At 37.6% G+C, this 27883-nt stretch overlaps 1 protein-coding gene across 3 annotated transcripts in view; it reads right to left on the bottom strand.

The window, feature by feature from the left end:
• Positions 1–27883, bottom strand: part of ATAD2B (ATPase family AAA domain containing 2B) — a 65616-nt gene that overhangs the window by 19928 nt on the left and 17805 nt on the right. For 2 of the 3 annotated variants that reach the window (XM_015622345.2, XM_033513080.1), the window contains 11 exons: positions 27330–27418; positions 26401–26560; positions 25375–25465; positions 19230–19541; positions 15426–15558; positions 13327–13513; positions 12475–12660; positions 11695–11830; positions 11186–11382; positions 8504–8663; positions 3457–3579 (listed from right to left, as the gene is read on the bottom strand). In XM_015622345.2, coding sequence (XP_015477831.2) covers positions 3457–3579; positions 8504–8663; positions 11186–11382; positions 11695–11830; positions 12475–12660; positions 13327–13513; positions 15426–15558; positions 19230–19541; positions 25375–25465; positions 26401–26560; positions 27330–27418 — 1774 coding nt within the window. The remainder of the gene's footprint in view (positions 1–3456; positions 3580–8503; positions 8664–11185; positions 11383–11694; positions 11831–12474; positions 12661–13326; positions 13514–15425; positions 15559–19229; positions 19542–25374; positions 25466–26400; positions 26561–27329; positions 27419–27883) is intronic. The other variant, XM_015622346.2, reaches the window with a different exon arrangement.

A 27883-nucleotide genomic window follows, 5' to 3' on the forward strand; every position in this document is an offset into this window, starting at 1 on the left:
TACCATGTCTCCAATAGAAACCAGAACCAAGTGATCAAGCACTGACAAGAAGCTCCAAAACTGATGGATGCAGAAATTAAAAGGTTCACATGGAATCTTTCATCTCACAATTAATAATTACAGCATAGATTTCTAGGTGTTATAAAACTTCAAAAATTAAACTGCATATCTAACATATTTAATTACTCAAATCAACTATCACTTCTACCTTTTTATTTGCTGGTCTCCACAGGCAGTTGCAAATTTCAGTAGTCTAGGATATATAGTTCTTAATTTACCAACTTAAAATTTGCTGTCACTAGGCTTAACATCTTTCAACAGCAGTACCTCATTTCAGTAACAGAGGAACAAGAAATTCTAGTCTGACTTCTACATACTGATTTTATTGTAGTTTATGTGCACTACTTTTGAGGCTGGTCACCAGTCAGAGTTCTAAGGAAAAATGGCAGATGCACGGGGAAAAAAAAATGAAACAAAACAAAATCAAACAAAAATACCCCAAACAACCACACACACACAAAAAACAAAAACAAAACAAAGCAATCACCAGGAATGTTATGGGGAAAAAAAAGCCATGTAGAAAATACCTTCCATTTTACAGCTACGTAAAATTGCCAAATAACTTGCTTCAAAGTTTTGGTAGATAATAACATTTGGCAGATAATAAAGTAACAAAATTATGAAGAAAATGGATATGGAGCTTTTTAGCTTTTTTCATCCCTTGCTCAAACTGCTCTGAAATAGGGTATATATCAAAGTCTAGACAAGCAGATGCACTGTGATTGTGCTGATCTGCTGTCTTGCTGAGGATATTCTTTACAGAAAAATGAGAATAACAGCAGAACTGATCAGCATTCACATCCCTTCCATCCATTACAATGACCAGTCCAAGACTACACTCCTGAAGTGTTACCATCCAAGTGTTCTGCACCAGCACAATCTTTGACACAACTCCTGATCCCTTGTACTTGCCATCCAACAAGAGGCTTCCTCAGACCTCAAGAGCTTGATATATTTTCCCCTGTTCATAAACAGTTCATCTAACACAACTTCTTCCATGAATTCCAAGTCTTTTGGACTTGCTTTGGTTAGCATTCCTTGCTAACTCAGTCAGTGATCTTCACCTTGCACATTCTACAGCTGGACCAACTGCAGAGCTCAGTTGTCACTGAAAGCACCAAGTGTGGTCCAGAAGCACAAGCATCTTCAAGTGTCACCTGCAGATACTTGTGACACTAGAACTGTTTCCATGCCAATGTGCTGAATCCACTTTGAATCCTACCCATTCCAATCTTTGAGTTGTTTTCTCCCACAAACTGGTGCTGCTCCTCATGGACCTGTATCTGAAGGCCCTCTTACCAGCATCTCATAATGGTACCTGTATTTTCTGAGTTAACAAGTTCACTGCATGATGCCATCAGCCTTAATTATGACTTAAGACACTGCCCTTCTTTCAACAAACTCTGCAGGCCTTGTTCCCAGAAATATCTATTACTGGGCCACTGCCACAAAAAGGAGGGTAGCATTCCAGTTCTTGCAAACTTGCAAGAAAGGACTCCAAGCCATAGAGTCATTCTCTGTAACAAAGAGCTCTTACAAACATTTACTTTAACCTCGGAAGCAATAACCTTTAACGGTCATGGGGACTTGGATAATTAACTGAGCACAGCTCACAGCATGGCCAGAATTGTGAATATTTTTGTAGTTCTAACAGAAAAGTACAGAGGAGAAATGAAGGCATTATATTAACTCTGTTTTACAGCCACGGAGAATTACAATTGGTTCATTTATCCACAATTCAAGACACACATTGGAAGCTTGCACAAATTAGACAAAAACATGCATGACTGAATAGGAAAATACAAAGAATTGTATCTGTTTTAACCTGAAGAAGAGAAAGCCTATAGATACTTGCATAGTTCAAAGAAATTTATTAATAAAGGGTCTTCAATCTACCAACAAAAGTATTTCAAGAATCAGCAGCTGAAAGGTAAGACCAGCCAATTCAACCTAGAAATAAAATAATGGAGCTTTACACCAATGAAGGAAACAACTTGCCAAGGTAAAGCTGGAATTATTGAAATCAGTAATCCCTAAATCAGCATGAGATTTTGTTCTAATATTACAGTTCAGTGATTTTCAACCTTCTTCAACTTTCAAAACTTTAAAACTTTTCCATGGAGGTAGACTCTTTTTATGTAAACAAAGCCCTGTTGCCACACCGAATATGTTTGGACTTCTGATAACTTTGCCTGGTCACTTTAGAAGTTGTACACAGAATTGCAAGGGCTGTTTCTTAATCAAAAAAGATCAATGTGTTATCTCCAAAACTACACTTGTACACGTGCCAGGGTGAACTAAAAATCTAGTTTAAAGGCTGTTATCCCTTATCATAGTTCTTATTATACCATATTACAGGCACTTTGAGAACAGTACTCTGGTTCCACCACATCCACATCAGAAGTTAGTACAGCAACCTTAACATTTAACTTGTTTACCAGGTTCTTTAGTACTGTCTGCAATATTAGGCAATACATCATTCTTCTGGAAAGAATGATGGTGTCTTATCAGATCAGTTCACAAAATAGGAAAAGTAGAGGTGTTTCAAGCTCAGGGTTTTCCAGCTCCTTTAACCTGCACTGTCTGAATTTGACATACATTCTTTATTTCATATTAGATTGAAATTTTTGTATGGAGATCTGTGAATTTTATCCCACATATATACAGAAGCTTTTCATGTTGCCCTTGTCCCTAGCCAGGCTGAATTCTATCAGAGCTTTAGCTTTCCTAACTTGATCCATGGCTGCTCAGTTTCTCTGTAGTTTTCCCAGGCTACCTTTCTCTGTTTCCACTCTCTGCAGGCCTCCCTTCTGTGTTTATCTACCATCAATTTGCTCGTCCACACAGGCCTCCTAATGTGTTTACCAAACTTCCTCTTTGTTGGGAAACATCACTCCTGAGTTTGGAGGAGGCAATCCTTGAGTATTAACCAGGTGTCCTGGGCCTCTCTTCCCTCCAGGGCATTATCCCATGGAACTCTATCAAGCAGATCCCTGAACAGGCTGAAGCCTGCTCCCCTGAAGTCCAAGGTACAGAACTTTGGTGTGCACCCTTTCTTGCTGCCCTAAGGATCTGAAACCCCTCCACGTCATGATCAGTGAAGCCCAGCTGCTCTTGAGGTTCACATTCTCCACCAGCCCCTCCTTGTCAGTGAGAAACAAGTCCAGCACAGCATCTCTTCTTGGTGGCTCCTCTATGACTTGGAGAAGGAAGTTGTCCTCTACTCATTCTAGAAACCTCCTGAATCATTTCTACCCTTTGTGTTGTCCCTTCAATATATACTGGGATGGTTGAAGCCCCCCACAAGGTCCAGGGCTCGTGAACATGAGCCCATTTCTATCTGTCTATAGAGGGTCTTTATATGTGTTGAGTTATGATAACTGAAGTTAAACATACCTCTTTTCCTTCTTGCTTCCTTGATTTCTTCACACATCTTATTAAATTCTGGATCCAGTTCAGCAGCAATGATAGCATGAGCAGTGTCCTTCAAAGTACAAGCTCTATGTCTAATTATTTTATCTAGAAAACAGGACAGCACACTTTTTAATCACAATTACAAAAATTCCTTAGCATTTCTACTGTATTTGTAGCATTTGCATTGTATATTACAACATTGATACAAACAGATGTAACTGGGAAAAATTACAGATGTATGAAAATGCAGGTGAATCAATACCACAGCAAACTCAAAAATCACAACCCAGTTATTGAAGAGATATAGGAATTTTCAGAAGTTTGAATTGTTAGTTTAATTCACAATGGCATCTATAAACAAAAGCAAACAGTGAATCATGAACACACCTAAATCAACTTGCCGTAAGATGTAGCCAGTTTCCACAGGCAGATCTACTGAGCATAATGAAGTAGACTGCAAAGAGTCCCAAAGTAACAGGAGATTTGCCCAGAAATTAATTTACCCACTAGGGTCAAAGAATATTCACAGTTATACTGCCTGCAAAATCACACTGGACATCATCTGCATCTCTAAGGTAGACCTGGCTCACATTCTTTCCCTGTTCCTTTTTTCTTTAACCTGAAATTATTGCTTAATTACTATTTAACAACTGATCAAAACTGTGCTAAAACACATTATTTTATTCCTTACATTGGATAGCTGTTTCTCACTTTAATTTGTTAAAAAAACCAAAAAAAAAAAAACTGGCAAGAAACAAGCCTCGAGTCTGCTACATTTTCAGGAGTATGTGGAAACAGAACAAATTGCCCATGCTGGAAGCCTAAATGCAACTCAGGAGAAAACAGACCAGTTCCCCTACCTTTGAAACACACAAAACAAATTATTCCACCACTGAAATTTGAAAAGTAATCGTAACTTAATAACTAAGCTCATATGTGGAGAAAATTGACATCTAGAACAGAGCTTTTCAACGAAACCTACAACACTCATTGCTTGACTCCAGTACAAACATATTTAATTTGTCAATCCACCCATACTGATTTACTTTTTCCAGCTTTGCAGGTACTTCAACAGTAACCATCAACATTAATGTCCAGAACATATTCTACAACCAGCAGATTTAATGTTTTAATAATCTTTAAAGACAACAGTTAAGAATATCACAAAATATTTATCTTGCAATATTTGTAATTCTAGAAACAAAAGGTTTTACAGATGAAAAAAACTGCTGAGTGAGAAAGACTATCCAGTATCCAGCTCAGAAGAGCCCAACATTTTCTGGGAAAAACTACTGTCCATTAAATCTACTCAAAGTTGGAAGGTTTTGCCCACATACTTGTGAAGCATTATGCTTTATGATCCCAAAAAACCCCACACTGAATTCATTCCAGATGTAATTTTGATATATTAAACTTCAAAGTTTTGGTAGATAATAAATTGCAAAAGAGGACGAGAAGGGAGGGGATAGAAAGAAAAAGGAATTAAATTGGGTTGTTTGACTGAACTGATACTTTCCTCTAATCCTGTGCTGGGCAAGACTTTCCCTCACTGCTTCAGTGAGGCAAAGACTCATGTCCAGCATCCAATGGTTATGTTCCCATGCATTCAAGAACATTTCCCAATCAAACTGAAGCAAGAAAACCCCAACCTGATCTTTCTACAGAACCTATCTTTTTTGAAATTGTATAGCAAAGTACCAGGTAAAAAATCCCCAAGCAGCCGGTTTTTGCAATCCAATCTGCCAATAAAATCGGCCAGTCTGGTCCTGCCTTTCCAACTTAGCCAACAGGACAAAAGCAGGTACACTATGAGTCTTCTGCAAATTCAAGCATGAAGCAGAGGCAAGCATGTATGTCCAGCTTTAAAGAATGTGAACATTTATAGGTAAATATTAATTCAATGAATGTATCTGCATGCATGGAATGTTTCCTCTGAACAGCCATAATGTGATGTTTCAGGTGTGCTCACACAATAGCCCAAGAAATCCTGCATGCCAGAAGAGCAATACATGCTCTGTGGTTAACAGCAGAGGACAGAACAATTTTTCATTACCTCCTATCCAAAACTGAGCCTAGAAAGAGCCAGATCAATTTTTCCCAGCTCAATTCTGACAGCAAGGAAAATCAAAATATCCCTAAACAGGTGCTCTTCAGATACACTCTGAATGCTGAGTGCCCATCAAGGGCTTTAATTAGCTCACATCAACTGCACATTAGAAGTCCTCAAAAGTGTGTTATCAAGAACACAAAATAAATAGACAGTTTTAGCTGAAAGAAAATAGTGCATCATAAACTGAAGTATGTGCTGGTTTTGTATTAATTGACATTTGGTGAGAAGGGAATTAAGTCATCCACGGAAATTATTTTTCTGCAAGGGGCCGCTAAGACCTTCCTCTGTACCTAGCAAAAACCAATAGCTGGCTAGCTCTGAGGAATGACCACCCATTGAACCATTTATGTGCTGAGTCCACCTCTGTGAGATTCACCTTTTAAAGACAGGTAAGCCAGGGAAATCGCTCTCTTGGCTTCTGGCTTTTGAAGAGGTACCTGGGTGCCAGTTGGACCAGCCCTGCACGGCCAGGCTGGCTCCATGAGGCACAGCCAAGATTTTCTGCCCCCTGAGTGGAGGTGAGCAGGCTGCCAAGCCCCTCACCAGGGAGTCCAACAGGCCCTGTGTCCTGGTGGAGCCCACTGGTCCTTTTTCCAGTGGCACCACCAGGCCATGCTGGCTGGAAGTTCTATCGGCACTGGGAGCAGCCCTGAGGACAGGAGCCACCGGGGGCCAGGAGTGGCTGTTGCCAGCCCGTTCTGGGAGCGGCAACATGGCCAGGAATGAGAGGCTGAAAATCGGTGTGACCAGGACAACAGTGCACGGTCATTGCTGCCTCAGCATTGCTCCCAATGAACTCTGTTTAGCCACTTTTAGCCAGTCGTGTTGCAGACAAAATGGCAGCAGCAGCTTTTCTTGTTTTCAGGGCTCTGTGTGAAGAAAAGCACTGAGTGGAGCTGGCAGCCGGCACGGCTCGCTCGGTGTCAGCAGAGACCCCCGTGAGCAGCAGCCAGAGGCACAGCGAGCAATCTCCCCCACACACAGCCTGGGTGAGATCAACCTTCCAGCACTGCAGAACTGCATTTAAACTGTTTTGATTGATAAAGCTTGAGAACAAATGAACCTACGAACACCAATTCTCTCCCAAATCAGGAAAAGGAAAGGGTGAAGACTCGTAAGGAAAACAACATGGGACACTGAGGTCAGTAAAGGAGCCAAATTCTAGCTAGGAGGGCATTGAGGAGATGCCTTTGTCTTGGCTGAAATTCTCTTAGTAAGGCTATGGTGAATATGATATATCAGACTTGGTTTTTTCCCTGTAATTCATGAAGTGCATGGGGGGATGCAGCATCTACCCACAGCCCATGAGAAAACGGCACTCTTGCTGGAGCATGTGGAAGCTGAAAAGCTGTAATCTAATGAGAAGCTTGAAAAGAGTGAGATGAGAAACTTTGCACCCCAGGGATAGAAGAAAAGCCTATGTTCCCAGAGTTAAAAGAAGAGAACTTTTGGGTTTTTATGCTAGAACAGCTCATCCTTAAAATAGTACCCCATAACTTGATACAGCCTATGAAAGCAGCTGTGGGAAAGCTGCAAGGCATGGGAGGGACTTCCACACTGCAAACAGATTTTCCTCTCCTTGATTTGCTGTGACACTGAAGCCACAAGAGAACTGTTTCGTTTGGAGAAGTCTCCATGGCATGGCAAGAGAAACTCCTCTCCTGACAAGAACTGATGAAAGTCTATTGTAGAAGTGGTAGCTGCCTGAAAATCCCAGGCTTTGTCTCTATATTGCACATGGGAAAGAAAAGAGGTTGTGGGGAGGAGAAGTGTTCTGAAGGTTTTATTCTGATTCTTATTATTTTTTTAGTTCTGTTAATAAAATTTTCTTTATACCTTTTAAGTTTTGAGTCTGCTTTGCCTTCCTCCTAATTCATATCTCACAGCAGGAAATGAGTAAATAATTCTAGTAGGTGCACTAGCCATTTTAGCCAACTCTAAACCCACCACAAGACATAAAGTTAATCATTTACAAATACAAACTGGTTCAAAAAGCAATGTGAAACAAGTCTGACCAGACTATACTGTATCTGTATGTACATGTACACGAGACACTTGCAAAATGCCTCAGAAGAACAAAAATTTGAATAGAAAAATACAGAAGAATCAGGCTTTAACCTGCTAAAGAAATTTCACAACTATTAATGAAAAACTTTTTAACACAATGTTATTTTATATGGATCCAGATCTCCAACAACCACATATATTAAATAGAACTCTACATTAAAAGGGTGCTTTGTGTTGATGTTTTGTTGATGACTCTTGAAGCTGTCAGCTGAAAGGCTTTCTTTTGGTAATGTACACTGTAAGACAGCCCTAGCTAAGAGCACATAAGATGTTCATTCCTTAGTTTGGAGCGTAAACAGCTTTAACATGCATTTCAGTCTACAAATTCCTTTTTAATTGAAAGCATCCCATCACACTTTATCAAGACAATACTGTCTAATCTCTCCTAATCAGCTGCAACTGACTTTTTTTTCCTGGTGATTTATCCTGTTTTATTTCTATTCCTAAACATGTAGATTTTAAGTTCTCTGTATGAACTTTATGTTCTAAGCTAACATGGAAATACAGCTGACCACTTCCAGGTAGTCTGAGGAGTCTCTACAGACACTCCAATTACGATGGGGTTTTGTTGCATATATAAAGTCTAGGTAGCAAAAAGGAGCTATCAGATTTGAAAGGGAACTACAAAACAATTTATTAGAAAGCAGCTCTGAATTCTGCAGTTTTCCTGCTCTTCTAATGTTCCCCAGTGCACTCCATGCCCTAGAATATTAAAAGCACAGACCCTGAGGACTTGCTTATCCTAATTATCACAAAGCATGCACCTTATCTAAATGCCTGAATAACAAAAGAGTATGGGATTAAGTACCAGGCTTTCAGGTCAAGGTAGGCCAAAAAGAAGTAGGTTCTTACCTCCAGGATCTTTGTCTGGATTGTACTCCAATGCATTGCTGCAGATCAGGTCAATATCTGTTAGAAAATCCTTGGCTGTTAAGTAGTTGTGTTTATCAATTTTGGTTATTACTGTTGATAGGTCCATTGGCTCTTTGATAACCTCAAGGTAATCTGAAACCTATAAACAAACAGCACACAGAAATGACACAGGACCATATGCATTCTTACTGAACACTGACAATCACATCTTTATACTTGGATTCATTCCACATGCTTAGCTCTAAGACATTAACTAAACATTTTGATTTCTAAGCACTTTTATGTTAAAAATGGAAGTTTTATCAGGCTAAAAACACAGGATTTGCAAATCTGCTTTTCCTTCAGGAGCTCACCAATTTATCTTTCAAAATTAATTAAACAGTATTTTTGAAGCAATACGCTTCAATGTAAATGTATTTTTCATTTTAGACTGATTTAGTTACAGATTTTTATGGTGCTGTAACTGTCATGGACTAAAAAGGCAAACGTGTCAGTCTAAGTTGAAGCCCTAGGAAAAATTAGGGAAGCTCTACTTTGTTCACTTTGTAGGTAAAGTTCCCATTAAATTTAACAGGCAAATTATCAGCTTTTAAATACCTTCTATTAAATAGTTTCTTCAATCCTTATTAAACAAAGAAAAGTCAGGTTTTATTGATTGCAGATGTTAGATTGGCTGTACAGAAGAACAATCTAAAGAAAAAGCCTTGTGTCACAGTTTACTATGAGCTTAGATTGAAACTAGAGATTCAGCAACCAGTGAGTCCCATTAAAAAGTGTTTAACCTAATCCATGATACCATAAGGGTCTCAGCCTTAACAGTCAAATGCTTCAGCACGGCTGCTGTAACAAAGTTCACTCAAAAAAATCTATGAATTTGTTATTTACTTCACAGAAAAAAAAATAATTTAATGTTTCGGTGTGATTTAGATTAGACTTAATTAAAAACACTGGCAGCCTCTAAAACTAAAAACTCTAAAGTACTGCATTTTTTTCTTTTGAAATTGTCCACATATGATGGCCACTGCCCAAGCACTTCAGAGTTAAATACATATTCAGATCAAGCCATAATGGCTCTATAAGAGTTATTTTTTTTATTAATACAGTGCCTGCAGACATATATTGCAACATAAACTAATATTAATGCATTACTTCAGTGGACAGCAATGTGTCACCTAATTCCTTAAATACAGACATTGAAATTTATATTGACAAAATAACCTAAGTTCTCTTTTTGTCTCCCTTTACAGAAACATGATGATATCTGGTTCAGTGACTGGAAAGCTAAGCCACAGGCTTCCTTTTCTTGTTAGCACAGCATCAGAAAATCTTCACTGGAAGCTGTAAATACTGCTGCTGATTTAGTCAGGAAAATCCTTGACTTATCACACAGCAACATTCTCTGCAATGCAAGTAGGAGTGAAACAAACCTAACACATTTTCTAAGGAAGTCAAGCAGACAAGCTGTTGTAGAAAAAGAAAGGCTAGTCCTGTGCTTAAATGCAGCAGGTGGGACAAAAAGGATTACATTTGATTTCTGGTGCTGTGATATTTTAGCAGGGTTCTGGCAAGTCTTCAAATAACAAATTCACATTTTTATTTTCTTCGCCTACAAAACATGGACAGTTACTTGTTCTTTCTCTGTGTGTTCTTATTTATGTAAGTTTAGACCACAAATTCTTGACAGAAAGGAACTACCTTCACTACAAATGTGAAGAGTTTCTACAATAATGGACCTCCCAGTTTCACATGAAAAATCAAACCAAGTTACTGCTCAGACCATGCTCACACTGTAGGTTGCCACATTAAACAGCTCACCAGGCTTTCAAAAACAACTATGGAACACTACGGAAAGCTCAAATTAAGACAGGACTGTATCAGCCTATAAAACATGTGTGTTCCATCCTGCAAGGAATTTACACTCCAAACCTGCTTTTTACAATGCTGGCCTTCTGATGTCCCATATTCATCTTTCAACATTTTCCAAAAGAGATGCTTCTCTCTTCAGAAGCAATTAGGGATTTTTTTTTTTTTTCACTTACTAAACCTGCAAAGCTTGCAGGGGGCCAGCATCTGATCTCAAAGTCAGACCAGACACAATCCTATATATACAGCAGCACCTGAAAATAGATCTGCAGATCAAACTGTCTCTTCAGTTAGGTGTGTACAGTCCATAATCGACCATTTAATGCCTTATAATGTGCGACCATCTGTGATTAATGGCATCCACAAACATTACTGCTGAAATTATGCAACAATACTATTAATGCTGAATGCATTACAGAACACAGATCACTTTCCCAATATTATCATGTTTATGATTACAATGCTGTAAAAGCTTTTAATAAAGAATTATATTTATGGTTTCAAGTACTTCAGAGGCACTGCCAAGTGCTGATATTTTAAAATGCTCATTTAATTTATGAAATGGACAAGAATGCACAAGGTTTTTCCAAGGGTCACTTGCAACAGAACGTGTTCCAAATTCTTGCATCATGGATGATGAGGCTGTGCCTGTACCATCAGCTAAAAATCAGTATCTTAGATTGGACAGATGATGGATCAAACATCTATTTTTCTAATTAATTTAACCATTTCCTTTTTTTTAATTTTCATTTTTCTAGTATTTTCAACTTCATTGTTTGCACATTACGGAAACAAGACCTCTTCAATATCCACCGGTTTGCTGAAGATGTTAAAGCGTTTGTCTGTGGCCAGCCTCTTGGTGACATCCCTGAGAAACAAGCGCAGCTCCCGCAGGGTGTTCTCCTCCTGGTCCTCCATCCGCTGCTTCTCCGCTTCCGACAGCTCCCGCGCAGGACACGGCAGTGCAAGAGGAAGAACTTCCAGGGCACGAAGAGCTAGGGAAAAGAACAAGAAATCAGACAATGGAAACATTAATAGTACAGTGGCTCCCTGGATTATGCCACTCCAAATTTCATTATATGTATTTAATATGCATCGTGGATCTAATCATCACTGCATCCTTGGCCCCACAGCTCTCCATCTTCAACTGTTAACTGTAACTATGAAATTTATTCTGGGCACTGATTAATGCTGTTACATGGTAATTAAACTAACTGTTAATTACCCACACCTTTCTAAAAACAAAAGTAACACAAAATAAAACATTAGGATCACATTATTATTGGTTTTACTGTAACTTAGTTTACCAGCCTGTTTCCTTCTTGGTGGGGGCATTGCTGCCTCATCAAGAATTAAGCCTTTGAAAAATCGCAATCTGTCTTCTTCACTTGGTCTTTGAATATAAAAAACCTCTTCATACTGGATTCTGAAAATACATTTCAGCTAAGGAAAAAAAGAAAAAAGTCATAAGAAAAATGAGCCCCCACTGAAAGAGACACAAACAGTGATCACATTTAATACTAGCCACAAAGTTATCAAAATCAGGCACAGGACAGGAGATAGTAAACTATCTAAAGCTGTGTTCCCAGGAAAGGGAAAATACACACTTGTAATTCTCACTGAATTTTCTACACTAATGAAACTTGCAGTATCCCATGATCCTAAAAATGGCCAACCCTGCAGTAAAAGGAGAGTAAAGGGCAGCAGGAAAAAAAATCACAGAAAATGTTAAGGAGAAAAACCAGGAACCCCTCCCCCTATCTGGAGCTTCAGAAAACTTAAAGCTCAAGGTCAGGCCTTTAGACTAAATCTGCCTTTAATTATAATGGAGTAATTTGTCAAAAAGAGCAATTGACAAAATGAACAATTTTGTCTTCTCAGCAGAGTAGCACAGAGCTTTTGAAAAGCAGTTATACAGACATACACCCCACATCAAGGAAAATTACTAATATTCAAGAATTATTGCATTTTCTGTTTGACATAATTTAAGTAAGAAAGCCACTACAAAGTAAAATTATTTTACGTGATTAAAACATTCAGAAGAGCACAGAACCCCCTAACAATGCCTCCTTCCACGATAAACTCACCTCTTCAGGCAAATCACTAAACATGGACTCAGAGGTAGACAGCAGAAATATAGGTGAGAAAGATGGTATATCTTGCAGCAAAGTTAGGAAAGTAGCTCTCACAGTTTCACTGACAGCTTCCCACCAATCACCAATATGAGGCATGTAAACTATACTTGGTACTGTTCGTCGAGCTTCACGAAAGATCTAATTAAAAGAAAAAGTCATATTTCAACTAAGGAACTAATTGTTACCATCAGCTGTGAGTAACAAAGTTCTTGCACATTAGAGAATGATTCATGTTTGTGTCATTTTACAGACAAATGTTCCAGCAGAATAGAATTATCTAAAGACTTTCTAAACAAGTGTTTGTGACTCTTAGTTACAGCATTCAATTATTTTATGTCAATATGCCAGGGAGACTACTAAGCAACTGCTTTGTTTTAAAAATATGTATGTTTTAAAAATTTGCTATGACTGAACAATCAAGATGAAAATTAAACTGTTTTACAATTCATGCAATATTCACAAGTTATTTGGAAATGTAAAACACTTAAAACTAAGCAAATCAACTTAGAACCACAGCACACCAATCCATATACAAGTGAATAAAATTAACACCAGTCACTGAATATCCAGATTAAACTTACTTAGCAATAGGTATGTGATGAGGGGGCAAGTTAAAAATGCAATTACAATCACTAGTCATTGGAGAAATTTCCATCACCCTCTAGAGACCTGTTTATTTTAAACAGAAAAATAGAAGGAGCCTACAAAAACCTGGACTTCAAGTTACATTCCAGCTGGCTGCCTTTATATTGATGCAACCAGAATTACATAATTGACTCATTACAAGGGAATCTGAAATATCACCTGTGCACATGACTCTTCAGGTGTTTTGGCACTGACTGAATAAAGAGCTGGCAGGTCGAGCCTGTGTACGGAGAATTTTTCCAGGGTGTGCAATAGTGCTGGAGCAAGGTGCGAAGTCTGACCTGAACCTCTTTCCCCGGAGAGCAGTAATCTCGGTCTGTAAGAGGTTGGCTGGTGATAAGCTGACCTGTAACAGAACAGTCACAACAGTCAATTAACATACCAGTGTTAACAATGGATGGATATATAGGGGATATTTTAGAATCCAGAAGACTTTCAGTAACGGGCAATAGCTTTACAACACCCTAAAAAGATCAACTAACTCGACTATTCCTCAATACTACTTCAGGAGCCAATAACTCAAGATTTCTCTTATCTTTGGTTTCACGGCCGTTTAATTCAAATTCATCTGTGTGAAGCTGTGCACATATTAAATTCATGGCAATTTTCATTATAACCTGTTTATTTAAAATTAATTCCTTGATCACATAAAAGGACTTACTGAACATCCAGTAAAGACAGCAATTTAATCACTCTAGCTCAGTCCTAACTACTAGTGTATCTCTTCAGTAGCCTCAGGAATCCCAGGTCAATCCTTTCATCCCTTAAGTGCTGCCCAAGATTTTCAAGAACCAATGAACATTTCAATAGTTTACTTATTTAAGAAAAAGGACCTGAAGTAGTGTTGAATAACATCACTGAGCAACGTGTATTTTAGCTTACTTTTACACTTCTAATCAGTAGGCTTATGGACAGAAGGAAGACTTCAAAGAAAAACTGCAAAGGTTTTTTATAAAGGTTTTTTTGTTGTTGGGAAGAAACTCTAAGCTATCCATAGAAGGGGTTTTGGGATTTTGTGTTTGTTTCTTTCTCTCAGGTGTTTTTGCCCAATTTTATAGACAAATGACACACAAAGTAAAACACAGTAAGTTGTTCCATTAAAAATCTTTTCCATTCATAGAAAACCAATTATAAAACAAGAAAGTTTTTAATTAATTTGCATTTTATTTCATTATGGCATTTCTATCTGTCCATCAGCGAACTCAGGCAGTGGAACAAGACTTGCTGGTATCACTTCATATTAAACATTTTGAGACAACAATGAACAGTGCTGACCTTTGGCTTTCAGTTCTGGGGATGATGGTTACACACACAGGTAACAATCAAAAATGCTCAGAAAACAGACTGAGAGATGCTTACATACTTTTCAAAAATAAACACAGTATTGAGATTCTTTTATTTAAGACACACATCCATACAAATATATACTGTTATTTTGGGTTTGGCTTCCCCCTTCCCAACCTTGCAACAGAAGCTTAAGTTTGGCATTAGAATACTTAACTATGTTACTACAATTCTTTGAACTTTAATCTTTATTTTTAAGCTTAGTTATATGTAAATTCTGTTCTGACATTATTATTTAGCACAAAATTTTTATCAGTTTTCCACAAGATGGCTCTACTAAACAGTGCCACTAATGAACAATTTTTCTAACTTCATTTTCTTTATTCAGCTAACTCCCTGCAGAAACTACCACATAAAGTAGCCTAAACCTATTCTCAATACAAAACTATGTTAATTATTGTTAATTACTGTAGCTAGTCCAATTTATACAGGAAACACTCATCCAAATTTCACACGTTTTCTAAATTCCTGTTTTCCTGAAACTTTCCATGAAAAACAATGAAAAAAGCACATTAGAAATGCTGAATGTGATGCTTCCAAAGAGCTGCTTACACCAAAGCTCAGCTGTACTTTGGACAAGGACACAACTCTTCCAAGAGATTCCTACATACATCTCTTCTCAGTTCTTAATCATTCAAATCAAAGTAGTTTGTTAAAACTGAAAATTGCTATTAGCATCTTTACACCTAATCTACATTTGTATATTGAAAAACATTTCTAAGTCTAGTGTGAAGGATGTGGCCTTTCCCAAGAACACCCCCACATCTAAAACTTTTGTGTACAAAACTCTTACATGTTTCCATTACAGAACACTACTGCCACCCCAAAGCAAAAGACCAACTTTTTTAGCTCTCCTGATGTAAGAATCTCCTGGGTTTATCTATCTAATTATATGTATTTAGAGAAACACTCACATTGTAAAATGAAGGTAGGGTTTATGTATAGCAGCTGATGACTGTTTCTTTGGTGATCCTGAGTGACAGCTCGTCTCAAAAATTGATGAAGCATTCTCATCTTCACTATCATCTAATATTAGACTTGGTACATCTGTTCCAAGAGATGTATTAATTAGAACTTTATCACTTCTAAGTACAAGTAAAACAAACAAGACAAGATATTACAATTTTCTTTGTGTCAATTATAATAAATCTTCAAATGTAGGAGAAATTAGTTAAAACTGTCTAAGTATCAGCCTTCAGAATAATAAGTACTTATTACTTCAAAAAACAAAACAAATTAAATTCTATAGAAGTCTAATCATAATTACAATTTATTTTTTTAAACAATCAAGCTAAACAACTTCTCAAATACAAAAAAGTTTAACTTGCTATGAAATGCTTCCTTCAGGTTTATTTCACAGCTAGAGGTTTTTTCTAGGATGAAGCTATAAAATTTATCATCCTCAGACTACATAGAATTTTGTAATTATTTACTTGTTCCAAGTGTCCAAATTCTCACAGGTCCCCTTCTTTCAAAATTATTCTCAGCATGACTACCTAGACAGTGTATGTTTATGAAGAATTGTTTTCCACCCTCTGATAATCTGCTGAAGAATATCAAATTACTTTTTAACAAAATCAGTTCAATGCATTCCATATTCATATACTATACCTTTACCTATTTTAATTCCTTTGCTAATATAGCAGCACAGTGAACTGAAGCACTTTCTATACAGACCTTGAAAAAGAGAAAGCTCAAAGACTGATTATATTCACAAGACACTGCAAGAGATAAACAACTGCAAAAAAACTAATATGGTACTAAAAAAGAACAACCAGATAACAACTGAAAATCAGGTAAATTAGCTCCCAGAGCTGCAGCAGGATTAAGAGTTACCTGGTGTGATTTGATAATAGGAAAGAACTGCTTCAAGATTTTTATTTGCCCCAGGAAAGAAGCTGAGCTCTTTTGCCCAATGCAGGCCCACTCATTCTCTTTTCCATAGGGAAGGAAGTCTGCAATGATGGGATAAAAATGGCCACAACCAGTCAGCTGTACAGCAGGAGCACTGCAAAGGCCAGCTCTGCTGATGGTCAGCATTCCTGAGAACAGCCCAGAGCCACTGTAGCACATTGCTGCTCAGGACAACCCCCAGACATGCCAAGAGCAGCTCAAGTTGGCCACAGCCACTTCAGAAAAGGGACTGCTGTGAAACGAAAGTGTGAAATCCAGAGAGATCCAAGTGCTACTCTCAAATACCCAATCCACTGCATGACTTGTTGGATTTCCATGAGGCAATGGCACAGGTCCTGCCACACTGATCAGACAACCACCATGGGACAAACAAATGCCTTCAAGGCACTGGTAAGTGTCGGATGGAGATGCCATCTAAGCCACAAGAAAAACTGTCCCAGGGCTCCAGGAAAAAATGTTAGAAGACATCAATGGTTCCCTTAGCTGACTGTGTGATGTAAGAAAACAGATTCAGAGTAGGCTGGGCAGGAATGTGGCTGCTGCCACAGGATGAGGATGTGCCACATCTCTTGTCAAGTTGTGATGCAGTCACACACCTGACAATCATTCCTGGGGAGCAAAGAAGAAAATGGCTTGCAGACCCCAAGCAGTGGCCAAAAGCTAATCCACAGGAAGAAAACATGGCACAGAAGCTGCTGGATATTCAGCTAAAGCTAAGGATGGAGACCTCCAAATCAACTGGACATCGGCCTTCTGTCTCTGGGCTAACTAAAACAACCCCTAAAACAGACAGAATTTCCATTACACCAAATGTAGGTAAGTCAGATGCTCATGTACTGGACTCTGCTTTCTTCTCTCTAAGTACACAATTATTTTAAAAGATCTTTTAATCCCAAGCATCATCCTCTGCTCAAGCATCTGACTCACTGAATTACAAGAAAGAGGAATTTATTGTGAAATGCAGAAAACCTGATGTGCAGATTGTAAGTATACCTGTAAGCATGTTCTATACACTTGACTTAGAATTTAAAAAAAATCTGAAGCCCCATTGCATAATCTACATTTATGTGTAATTATTGAACCTGAAAGTGGATTTTTCTGGTTTTAACAAAGATTAAAGCTTGTCATTCAATATTTTCTTGAATTTAAGGAGGTAAGAAAAAAATAAAGGAAATGCTAAAAGGAAATTCAATTCATGCATCTTCAAAATCAATTATCTACAAACATTTAAAAGTACCCATAGCAGCAAATGATCTAGTATAACTACTATTTAAATCAACTTAAGCTTCCAAACTCAATTTCTCAGTAGTAATGAGCAATAATAAATAGCAATATAAAAAGTATAACCAAAGAAAATATTTTGAACTTAAACCAATTCTTCAACAAGAATGACAATCTCTAAATTGGGTTCTACTAATAGGTTAGCAGTATACAGAGACTCAAGCATCATAAATAACTTTCAGTTGAGGGAGCCCAATAGGATCTAACTGCAGCTGAAAGCCAGCTCATTTCCCCCTACCCACCACCACATGCTCCCAGGGCCCATCTCTGGCCAACTCCAACACTTGTTAAAACCTCCAGCTACCCGACAGTCAGCAGAAAACACATAAATACATCATTTTTGGATGAGTTTTCTGGATAAAACAGTTTAACAAAGGACCTGAGGTACTCATGCAAGTGGAAAGGATGGAGCAAAAATGCACAGCTGGGCTGGAGAACTTCAGCAGCCAGCACAAGAATCAGCTTAAGATGCCTGGGCTGCAAGCTGAAAGCATGCTCTGGAACAGGAATGAGAGGAAAGTCACAGCTTTGCTTTATGTCTGGGTTGTTTTCAAGTTAATCATACACAACCCCACAAGTTGGGGGGTGAGTTGGGGGGTGAGAATTATCTGAGATAAGAACAGTGGAGTACATCAGAATAAATATGTCTCAAACCCAAGGTATCTTGTGCAGCATTTAACTTGCAAGAAATGACATGAGTAACTATTACAGTATGTCTCAGAGAAAAACTGGATAGAAAAATCCCAGAAACTATTGACTCATTGCCAGTCAAAACAGTCCTTCCTTGCTTCCTTGATGCACCCACATTGCTCCCATTGCAGCAGGTTTCTGGCATTCACTAACCCCTTAGTAAGTTGATTTTACTCATTAATTTGGCAAAAAAAGTTCACTTGACCAAACAGCCAATAGCTCTCCACTTGCTAAGCTGACAGAACCAGTTTGGAGGGGCAGAAGTGGAAGGGCCCAGTTCAAGGAGAAGGAAGCCTCTGGACTTTCTTCTTAATCAGCACATAACCATTACATAGGTTCAAGTACCTCAGCGAAACACCTGCTGAGCTATGAGCCCCCCAAAGCTCCTGCATCACCAGCAAGCAAAAAACAAAAGCTAACCACTGCAGACAGGAGTACCAGTTTCAGCTCCTGTTACATTCAGCAACTTTGTCTCACTTTCTTTTTTTTGTTTCTTTTTTTTGTTGGGTTTTTTTTGTTTGTTTTGGTTTTTTGTTTTTGTTTGTTTTTTTTTGTTCTGACCTTTAATTATGCCCCATAATTTCTTGTATTTAAATTGTAAATTACTTGTGAGTTCTTTTCATAGATGGCCCTCACACCTTCCTCTGTTTATGTCAGGTCATTAGATTCTACAACAACTTGGAATTAACAAAAACAATTATGCAACATCCAAGCAAACGCTATTTACATCCTAACAATACTGAATGAAATACACATTAGACTTAAGGCTAGGTGGAGGAGCTGAAACACTTGCAAACTAAGACAGCATTTGCAAAAAACCCCAAACCACATACCTTCACTTTTGTCACCCTGGCTGAATTCAGCATGAGGGAACACTTTGTGCAAGACCTCGAGGAGTTTAGTGAAGGTCCGTTCCAAGAGCGGCCGGATGACGGGGGACAGCGCGTGTCCCGAAGACGTGACGGCACGCTGGGAGGCAGGCACGATGTTCTGCATTGCATGGTAGAAATCCTGCGCGCTGAGAACGACTGAGGAAACGTCCAGCTGGAGCTTCTGACTGCTCATGTAGATCTGGGGGTAGCGGCGTCTCAGGGCAATCAAGGCAGCCTCAGTGCAAAGTGCTTTTATGTCAGCCCCACAGTACCCTAGTGCACACAGAAACACAAACACTTCCATGAACAGCACTGCTGTGCCACACCCGGCTCAAACATGCATCCAGCTCAAAACAAATCAGGATATTGAATTGTCAAGGTCCATAAAGCATCTGCCAAAAAGTATCAGGTCATAATCTGATGACAGTGTTGTATATGAAGAAAGTAGACATGTTTATAAGATATACTAAGAAATTAATTCCACAAAGAGGTTTAAATTACTTACATTTTCACTGTATCATTTGATATATAGTGTATTTTCAGTCCTGGGTTATAGGTCTGTTATTGCTTTCTTTTCCCTTAATATTATCTAATGTATGTGTGCAATTTTAACAGGCTAGTCCCTCTCCTCCTTTTTTCCTTTAGTATCTCCACATGAATACATTCTTTAATAGCAAAGTAATTTTGTTACAATGAACATCACCAACTTTAAACTTTTACAGTCTGAAAAAATGAGCAGTATAAAGAAAACTATTTCATGAGTAGACTATGGAAAAGATGGAATCTCTCATTAAAAAAGCATACTCTGAATTCTTGGAAAAATGTTAACTTTTACTGTGAAGAAAAATGTTTTAGACTTTTAAGCGTTTCATAACTTTACTAATATAACCAAAGGCAGAAGTTAAAATGCATTAAAATTTTAATTTAGCCTATCTTCTTACGTATCTACAGGTGGCTACCTATAATTGCTTAATCATCATTAGTGAAAAACATAGATCTGATAATTATGAAATACAGAGAGACTTAATACCTCTGAGTCTTTTTCAGTACTAATAGTTTGCAGGTTTTCCCCAGAGCTAGAAATTAGATTTCAAGTTTTTCCATCTCTCTCAGCAAGAGACATTAATATGCCTCCATATTTTGAGGCACCATAGCTCCATCTTTCAAAAACTGTAAAACAATATTCCAGTGAGAAAAGACATTTGGAGAATTCAAGTCACTATAGGAAAATGTGTTGAACTGAGGTACTGCCATATAAAAAGTTCATGGGTTTGTAATGAAGTATTTATAGAAGGCAATTAATCAAATCTTTAGTTAAAAATATTCTCATTCAACTGTCTTTTTAGCAGGCTTCCTCCTCCTCACCAAGACTTACATTACTTGCATTTTTTCTACTCTATTTTTGTATTAAGACCAAGGAGGGCAGGTTTAGATTGGATGTTAGGAAGAAATTCTTTATTATAAGGCACTTGAAGTGGCTGTCCAGAGAATCTGTGGCCGACCCATCCTTGGATGTGTCTGAGGCCAGGCTGGATGCAGCTCTGAGCGACCTGGGCTAGGTGTCCCTGCCCATGAGAGGAGGTTGCAATGAGATGAGGTTTCAAGTCCCTTCCATTTTATGTCCCAAACCATTTTATGATTCTATGATTTGGCAGCAGCAACTCACAAAACTGAGACCTGCCTTGATTCCCTGTCTTTAGTCTCTGATGTTCTTTCAGTGATCCCTGGCATGTATATTTTTACAAGATCCATACAGCAGTAAGAAACAAAGCTGATTCCATACACATATTTTAAAAACCAAAAAAGAAGCAATTAATATGGAAGACTGTAGACACTTTTACATCCCCGTCTTTCAGATATATTAATTTGGGGGATAATAATAAAAAATACCTACTTTTCAGCTATAAAGATGGCTTAAATTGGATGAGACTTCAAACTGCACCTATCTTATATATGCAGGAAAATAATTTTTTTAAAAAAGGCAAAACAGAAATAAACCCATATGGAAAATGACCATAAATATTGGATGATTCCTGCAATTTCCAAACCAAGCTTTGCAATTCTATAAAAAGGTCAGTAGCTACAATTGCGTACAACTGGTGAGTCCACACTATCACTGTTACCTAAAACGTATGTGGCAATTCACATTCCCAAGTTACCTTGAAATAAATACACATTACATTTGAAATATGTTCAGATATATCCACTGTATTAATCAATTGACAACTAATTGTTTTCAGCACTAAAGTTATGTTGTTTAGGGGTTTTTTAACTTTCATTTAACATGAAATCAAAACTATGCAGGCACACTCCAACCGCATGAAACTATTAGACAGTAGATACAGGTGCATCAGAGAAACCAAGCAGGATTCTAAACTCTGCATTGTACTTTAGGTATCAGGTATCATGTTCCCATTTAAATTGGTCCACTTCTCATCCAAAAACCACACTAGATTTAACACAAAATGAGTGACAAAAATCACAAAGCCGAAACTTAATTCAAAGAGGTGTTGAAGATATGCAGCACCCTGAATGCCTGTCGCCTTAGAAGCTAGTTTAGTATCTTTGTGGAAAGATTCAGCTGCCCAGGAGCTAGATCCTTCCCAACTTTTCTATTAACAAATGATGTAACATCGCTTTCTAACAGTCATTTTAATCACCGCTTGTATATCTCCAAAGAATTGCAAAATTAGGAAATAATAGCCTGTAGCCTATTTCTAAAATTAAATTCTCAGGTGATCAGATACACAATTAGTCTCCATTTCTCCTTCTCATTTCTCAGGAGCAATTACATTTGAAGACTAATAATTGGTGTCTCTTTTTGAGGGACTCTCTTGTGCATACTGTACATCCATTTCAGTGACAATAAAACTGCAAAAATCCTGTACCTGGTGAAACATTAAAGAGCTTTTTATTGCTAAGAAGCAAACACACACTGATTAAGCAGAAGAAAAACATGAGTGAAGTATTGTCAAAACAAAATAAAATGTATCATGCCAACAGTAAATAACCTGATGCAGTATTTACCCAAATTACAGTAATATAAACTCAGGGTTCAGTGCATTTGCTTCCATTTTTGAAGGACCTCAGGAAAGATGGTCAATTTGCCAGGCAATATGTACTGGCACACCCTAACTTAGAATAAGATGTCACGTAGCCCATTTTTTTCTACCCAGCACCACCAAACTGTGCTTAACACTTCTGAAGTACAACTTTCGAAAAGCAGGACAGCAAACAGATGTATTCCTATGTAGGTATCCAAGGAATGCACTTTGATCACCAAAATTTTCCAGCCATCTCTACTGTGAAAAAATTGTGTTCTCTTTAGAATTTCTTCTGCCTAAAACCCACCCTAAAAGCCTGCAACTAAGTACTCCTGAATGGGGTGAAGCATTTTGGTGAACAATTTTGACCACTTCTTCCACTTTATGTTGTGTAACTCTCTACAAAACTCCCAAAATGACTGCAGGGAAAGAGAGTTAGCAAACAACTCAGCATGATGACAGAGATGAAAAATAACTGCTAGGCTTATTTTAAAGAATTGTGAAAAACAGGAATGGTAATGCCAAAATCTCCCTCACCATCATTACATGAGGATGGGAAAGAAAAATCTAACCCAGTATCATTTTGCCACAAAACATTCCTACAATAACAAGCACAGAATATTTTTAACAAGCATCTTCAGCCTAATAGTTTGCTTTTTGTAATTCTATGTAATAACATTATTTAAATAACCCTTACTACATTGTAAAAAGATTCATCTGCAAAATAGCAGATGGAGGAATTCACACTTTTTCAGTTGCTAGTATGTTTTGTTTCCTGCAAGACTGAGTTAGTTCATATGCAAGTCTCTCTACCTACAGAAAGTTACTATTCCAAACAAGGTAATAAGCACATGAGATAAGAAAGGATCTATAAAGTTAAGGGTCTCTGGGACCCATCTCCAGTAAACTGAAGACATACAGTAATTAAATGTGTTTACTGAAAGTACTAACAAGACATAAATGTCTGATCTTCTGAGCAATGCTGTGCTCTCTCCAAATTGCTTCACTTCAGCTCACACACACTGCATGACGCCATTCAGGGGAGTGGAGTCTTTAATTCTCACGTACGCAGAAATCCGCCAAAAGGTTGTAATCCATAACACCTGGGACAAAAATCAACCCTCAGGAAATAACCTATTTTTTGCAAGTCCTGGGGCTTTTCCCTTACAATTTCCTTCTAATTATGCCCCTGGATCGCAAGAAGTTCTGAGTTGCACATACACCTGCTTCCCCAAAGTCATTTGCTTTGGGAGTATTTCAGCAGTTTTCTTCATCAGGATCCAAAAGCTTGGAGTTAAGTGTTGCCAAGTCTGCTGAACTGGAGACAGGTATCAACCATGCTGTGCCAAAAGTCTGTAAAGTCTAGGCAGCCTTTACTTGCGTAAGAGGAATTGTTGCTTTTGTGGGGGGAAGGTTGTTTTTTTCTAAAGAAAACCTGCCCACAAGTGAAGTAGCAGACTAGTATAAATTGTATCACAGAGATACATGTGTGCCAGTGAATCCCAATGGTAATAGCCACAAAGAATCTGGAAGAGTCTGTTTTTATTGCTGCAGATTTCACTTACAGAAACAATGAGGCACTCTCAAGGTGAAGAAGACACACTATTCTTACTTCAGCTATTTTGAAAAGACTTTGTAATACTTCAAAGATTTTCATCTTGGATGTATGGAAACACTTAAAATCCACGATACAGACTGGAGACAATCAAGTGTACAGTAGCTGAAGAGCAGGAAAGCCAAGGAAAACAGAAAAGGGTGTTTCTTTTTGTTAGCTGACTTCCACAGAACTGACAGGCTTTATGGAGCACAAAGAATATCTTCCAGTCAAATGTACAAATGGCTTTCCCTGTTGTCTGAAATTTTAAAATATTGTGTTCTCAATGAAAAGATACGGTGAATTTTTAAAGAAACATCTGTGGTTTTTTTCCCACCTAATCCCCTCTTTCCCACTAAGCAGCACCACATGTTTGTAAATTCAAGCAGAATTTACATGAAACAGGCTTGTCATGTGCTGTCTTATACCCGGCAAAGCTTAAACTGGAGTTTGCTGGATAGTTATGTTTTCTCCTCACCAGAAGATGTTGAGGTCTTTGTGCATCAAAAACGGAGGGATGCTGCTTCGATGAGAGATGTCCCTGTGGATGAAGAGGATAATTCGGATGTACTGTAGGATAATTCGGATGTACTGTACCTGACTGAATGGACTGATGTTCAATTTAAAGTTCTTAGATTCCCTGATGATGGATTCCAAAGCACAGGTATCTGAGACTGCTCTTTTTCTGAGAATTTCAGTGCTCATCCAAGCAGATGATTGACAGAGAATGTATCTTTGCATGACAAGTTGTTGGGAAGATATTGTGGTATGTGCTTTAGGGTCATTTCCTCTGTTAAACTAACTATAAAAATATTTGGGTTTATTTCTGATTAAACAGCAGGCTTATCTTGAACAACCAACCTCCATTGAGTACAGCAGGTCTTTGTGAGCTCCAAAGGTGTTTTTCATGTATTCATGCTGAGGTGCTTTTTTCTCCCCTACCTATGTCTACACTTTGAGGTTGTTCTGTGCTAGCAATCTGGAAAAAAAATTCATCTTTAGAAAGGCTGGTTAGTTTGCTGGATTTATGTCAGAGGAGAGCATGCCAGTCAGTACAAAACAAACAAAAAAGAAAAATCACACACACAAGTACTGGTTTTATTCCTCACTAAGTAGACAGAAAAGAACCCAAGTCTGCCTCTTTTATAATTTACCAATTTAATTGGAAGTCTACCTAAAGATTCCAATTCCAACTTCATTTTTGCTTCTCTTTAAGAGTATACATCCTGTATAAGGACAGTGATGTCACAGAAAGGAAACGTGGTTGTGTTTTCAGATGACTACTAGATACTCATTTTGTGTTTTAGTAAGACAGAAGCATATCTGTTACTACAAAAAGAGTGTTGTTCAAAGTACAGAAGTTTAGAAAGGTAGAGACAAGAAAATCTAGATACATTTAACATACCTTCAACATCTTAAATAGAAAAGAAAGGCTCTACAGTAAAAGTATTAACAACATAATACTCACCAACACATTTTTCAGCCAGTTCTCCTAAGAAAGGATCTGACAATTTGGGGTTCCAATCCCTGGTATGAATTTGCAAAATGTGCTTTCGTGCCTGATTTAAAGGGAAAAAAAAAATTAATAGAAAACAAGGTCAAAAAATTAGCAAGTCAAATCCATATCATAGAGAGAAATATTCTTTAGTCATGTGAATCTATAGTTATTTTACCTACTTTTGTCATGTAACTGAGACATATAAAATAGAACTTAGCACTCCAAAGTCTCTCCAGAATAAAGCTTTTCCCTTCTTTTTAATTTCATATATAAGCAGTACTTTTTTCACCAGTTACCTACTTTAAGTTGTTAGATCAACATTATTATACATGAACTTATCAAAACTCATATTCTATTAGGAACTACCATAATTTTATCATTTCATTTTTAATTACTGCACCTATGAGTAACAGGTTCTACTGGCAAAGGCTTCACCAATTTATGTACTTCTGAGTAGCACAGCACACATGAATCCCAAAACAATTCCAGCTAAAAGTTCTATGGAATCTAAATACATCTATCCACATACAAAATGCTTTTAATTTAAAGTATAAATTCATGAAGTATTATGGCTGAGTTTATGTGAGTTTAGAAAAAGGAACTGAAATGTTTCTGTTGCCAAAATTGTAATGCCTGGCTGTGCATCTACATTTTTTACATGCTTAGAAGTCTACAAGATTTAAAGTTATTTTCTCTTACCATAAGTTTCATGCCCCCAAATAGGTAGAGTTCATTATACAAATCCATAGTTTTGAGATAAGCAATTCAGCTTTTTGTGAATAATTTACTTCTGTTTAGTTTTAGCTATATCCTGAAGATCTGAAGCTCAATACAACTTTATATATATACAATCTGTTTGTACTAAAAATGTCTTCCTAAAGTTAAACATTCTTAGAACAAGAATGAATATTTTTATTTCATAAGCTTGGTTGTTAGGCACCCAAATGTTTCATATACTAAAGATGTTTATTAATAAACCTCCTTTCCAAGTTTTACCTTCTTGTCAGGCAAGTTGAAAAGAAATTCCCTGTCAAAACGACCAGGTCTCCTGAGTGCAGGATCTATAGAATCCAGTCTGTTCGTAGCACCAATTACAACTATTTCACCTCTATTATCCAGTCCATCCATGAGGGCAAGAAGAGTAGACACTATAGAGCTACAAGAGAGTTTTCAGAATAAAGGTGTAAGGAACACTGCAAGAACTTTCACATTTTCAAATGCAAAATTAATACATTCAAAAGAAAAAAGTTAAGCTACAAACAGATGAATAACATTTCAAGTCTCATATGTTCCACTGGCCTCCTGGTCTGCTGGCCCCAAATTTCTCTCAGCAGAGTGGAGGGAGATGGACACATAAACACCATCACCTGTAGAATGACAGGTACAAGTGTGTTGCCATACTGAGCACAGCAAAACTGAGATCAAAATCAGCCACAAAAAAATTCAGCCAACAGCAAACTGTTCTAAAAAATGTTTTAAAAAATGACACAGTAGCATCACATGACATGTTTATACATCACACCATTAAGAATCAAAATCACAGGTGAGTTCAGTTTACTGACAGAACTTTACAATTCATCACATTAGAATAACATTTTTTCAACTGGCTATTCTGTTGGGCTGGTAACAGACAATCTGTTTACAGCACAAAACAGTAAATCAAGGAATGGCTGTGGAAATCTTGCAGTTAATAATGTGGCTGAAGGGTAATTGTCACTGCAATTCAGCTCCCAGAAAATTACAGTTTGCCTGAAGGACTGAAAAGATGACTTTCAACACCAAAAAACCAATCTGTCCTTTCTAGTGTAAATGGGCTTCAGAAAAAGTAAAAACCTTTCCTGTGAAATGAGAAAAAATTACATTTAAGAGTTTACCAAGATAATGTATCCTTTACCAAGATAAGAGCAGCACAGAAGAAATATTACCTGTGAATCTGATCTTGTCTGCTAGAACGAACTGGAGCCAAACCATCTATTTCATCAAAAAAGATTATAGAGGGTCTCATCAAGTATGCCTGGTATGCAATCAACAGAACAAAAATTAAACTCACTCTTAATTCCTAAGTTCTCCATCAACATTGAAAAGTGGTTTCACTTACAAAGCATTACCATGCTAAACTAACATACATATTGAGACATCTTTGTTAGAAAGTGTAAAGTCTGAAATGAAAACTGAATTTCCAACTCCAGCAGTGTTTCAAAGCAAAGCAGAGTGCAGTCTACTTCAAGTAAGCAAGATGGCACCAGTGTACCAGTTTTACTGTGTGCTGGACAGGATAAAGACAAACACACACCTTACACTCCGTTACAGAAAACATGATCTTATCTGCTCATAATCTGTTTCTTTGGACATCTCTGACAATTACTTTTATTTGAGCATTTTACTGCTTTATGTGACTATGTCCTGTCTAATCTCTTCTAAGCCAAAAAATCACTAAAACAGACACACAACCATGACAATCATGCATTCCCCTCTGCAG

The sequence above is a fragment of the Parus major genome, chromosome 3 (genome assembly GCF_001522545.3).
Source record: "Parus major isolate Abel chromosome 3, Parus_major1.1, whole genome shotgun sequence".
Lineage (NCBI taxonomy): Eukaryota > Metazoa > Chordata > Aves > Passeriformes > Paridae > Parus > Parus major.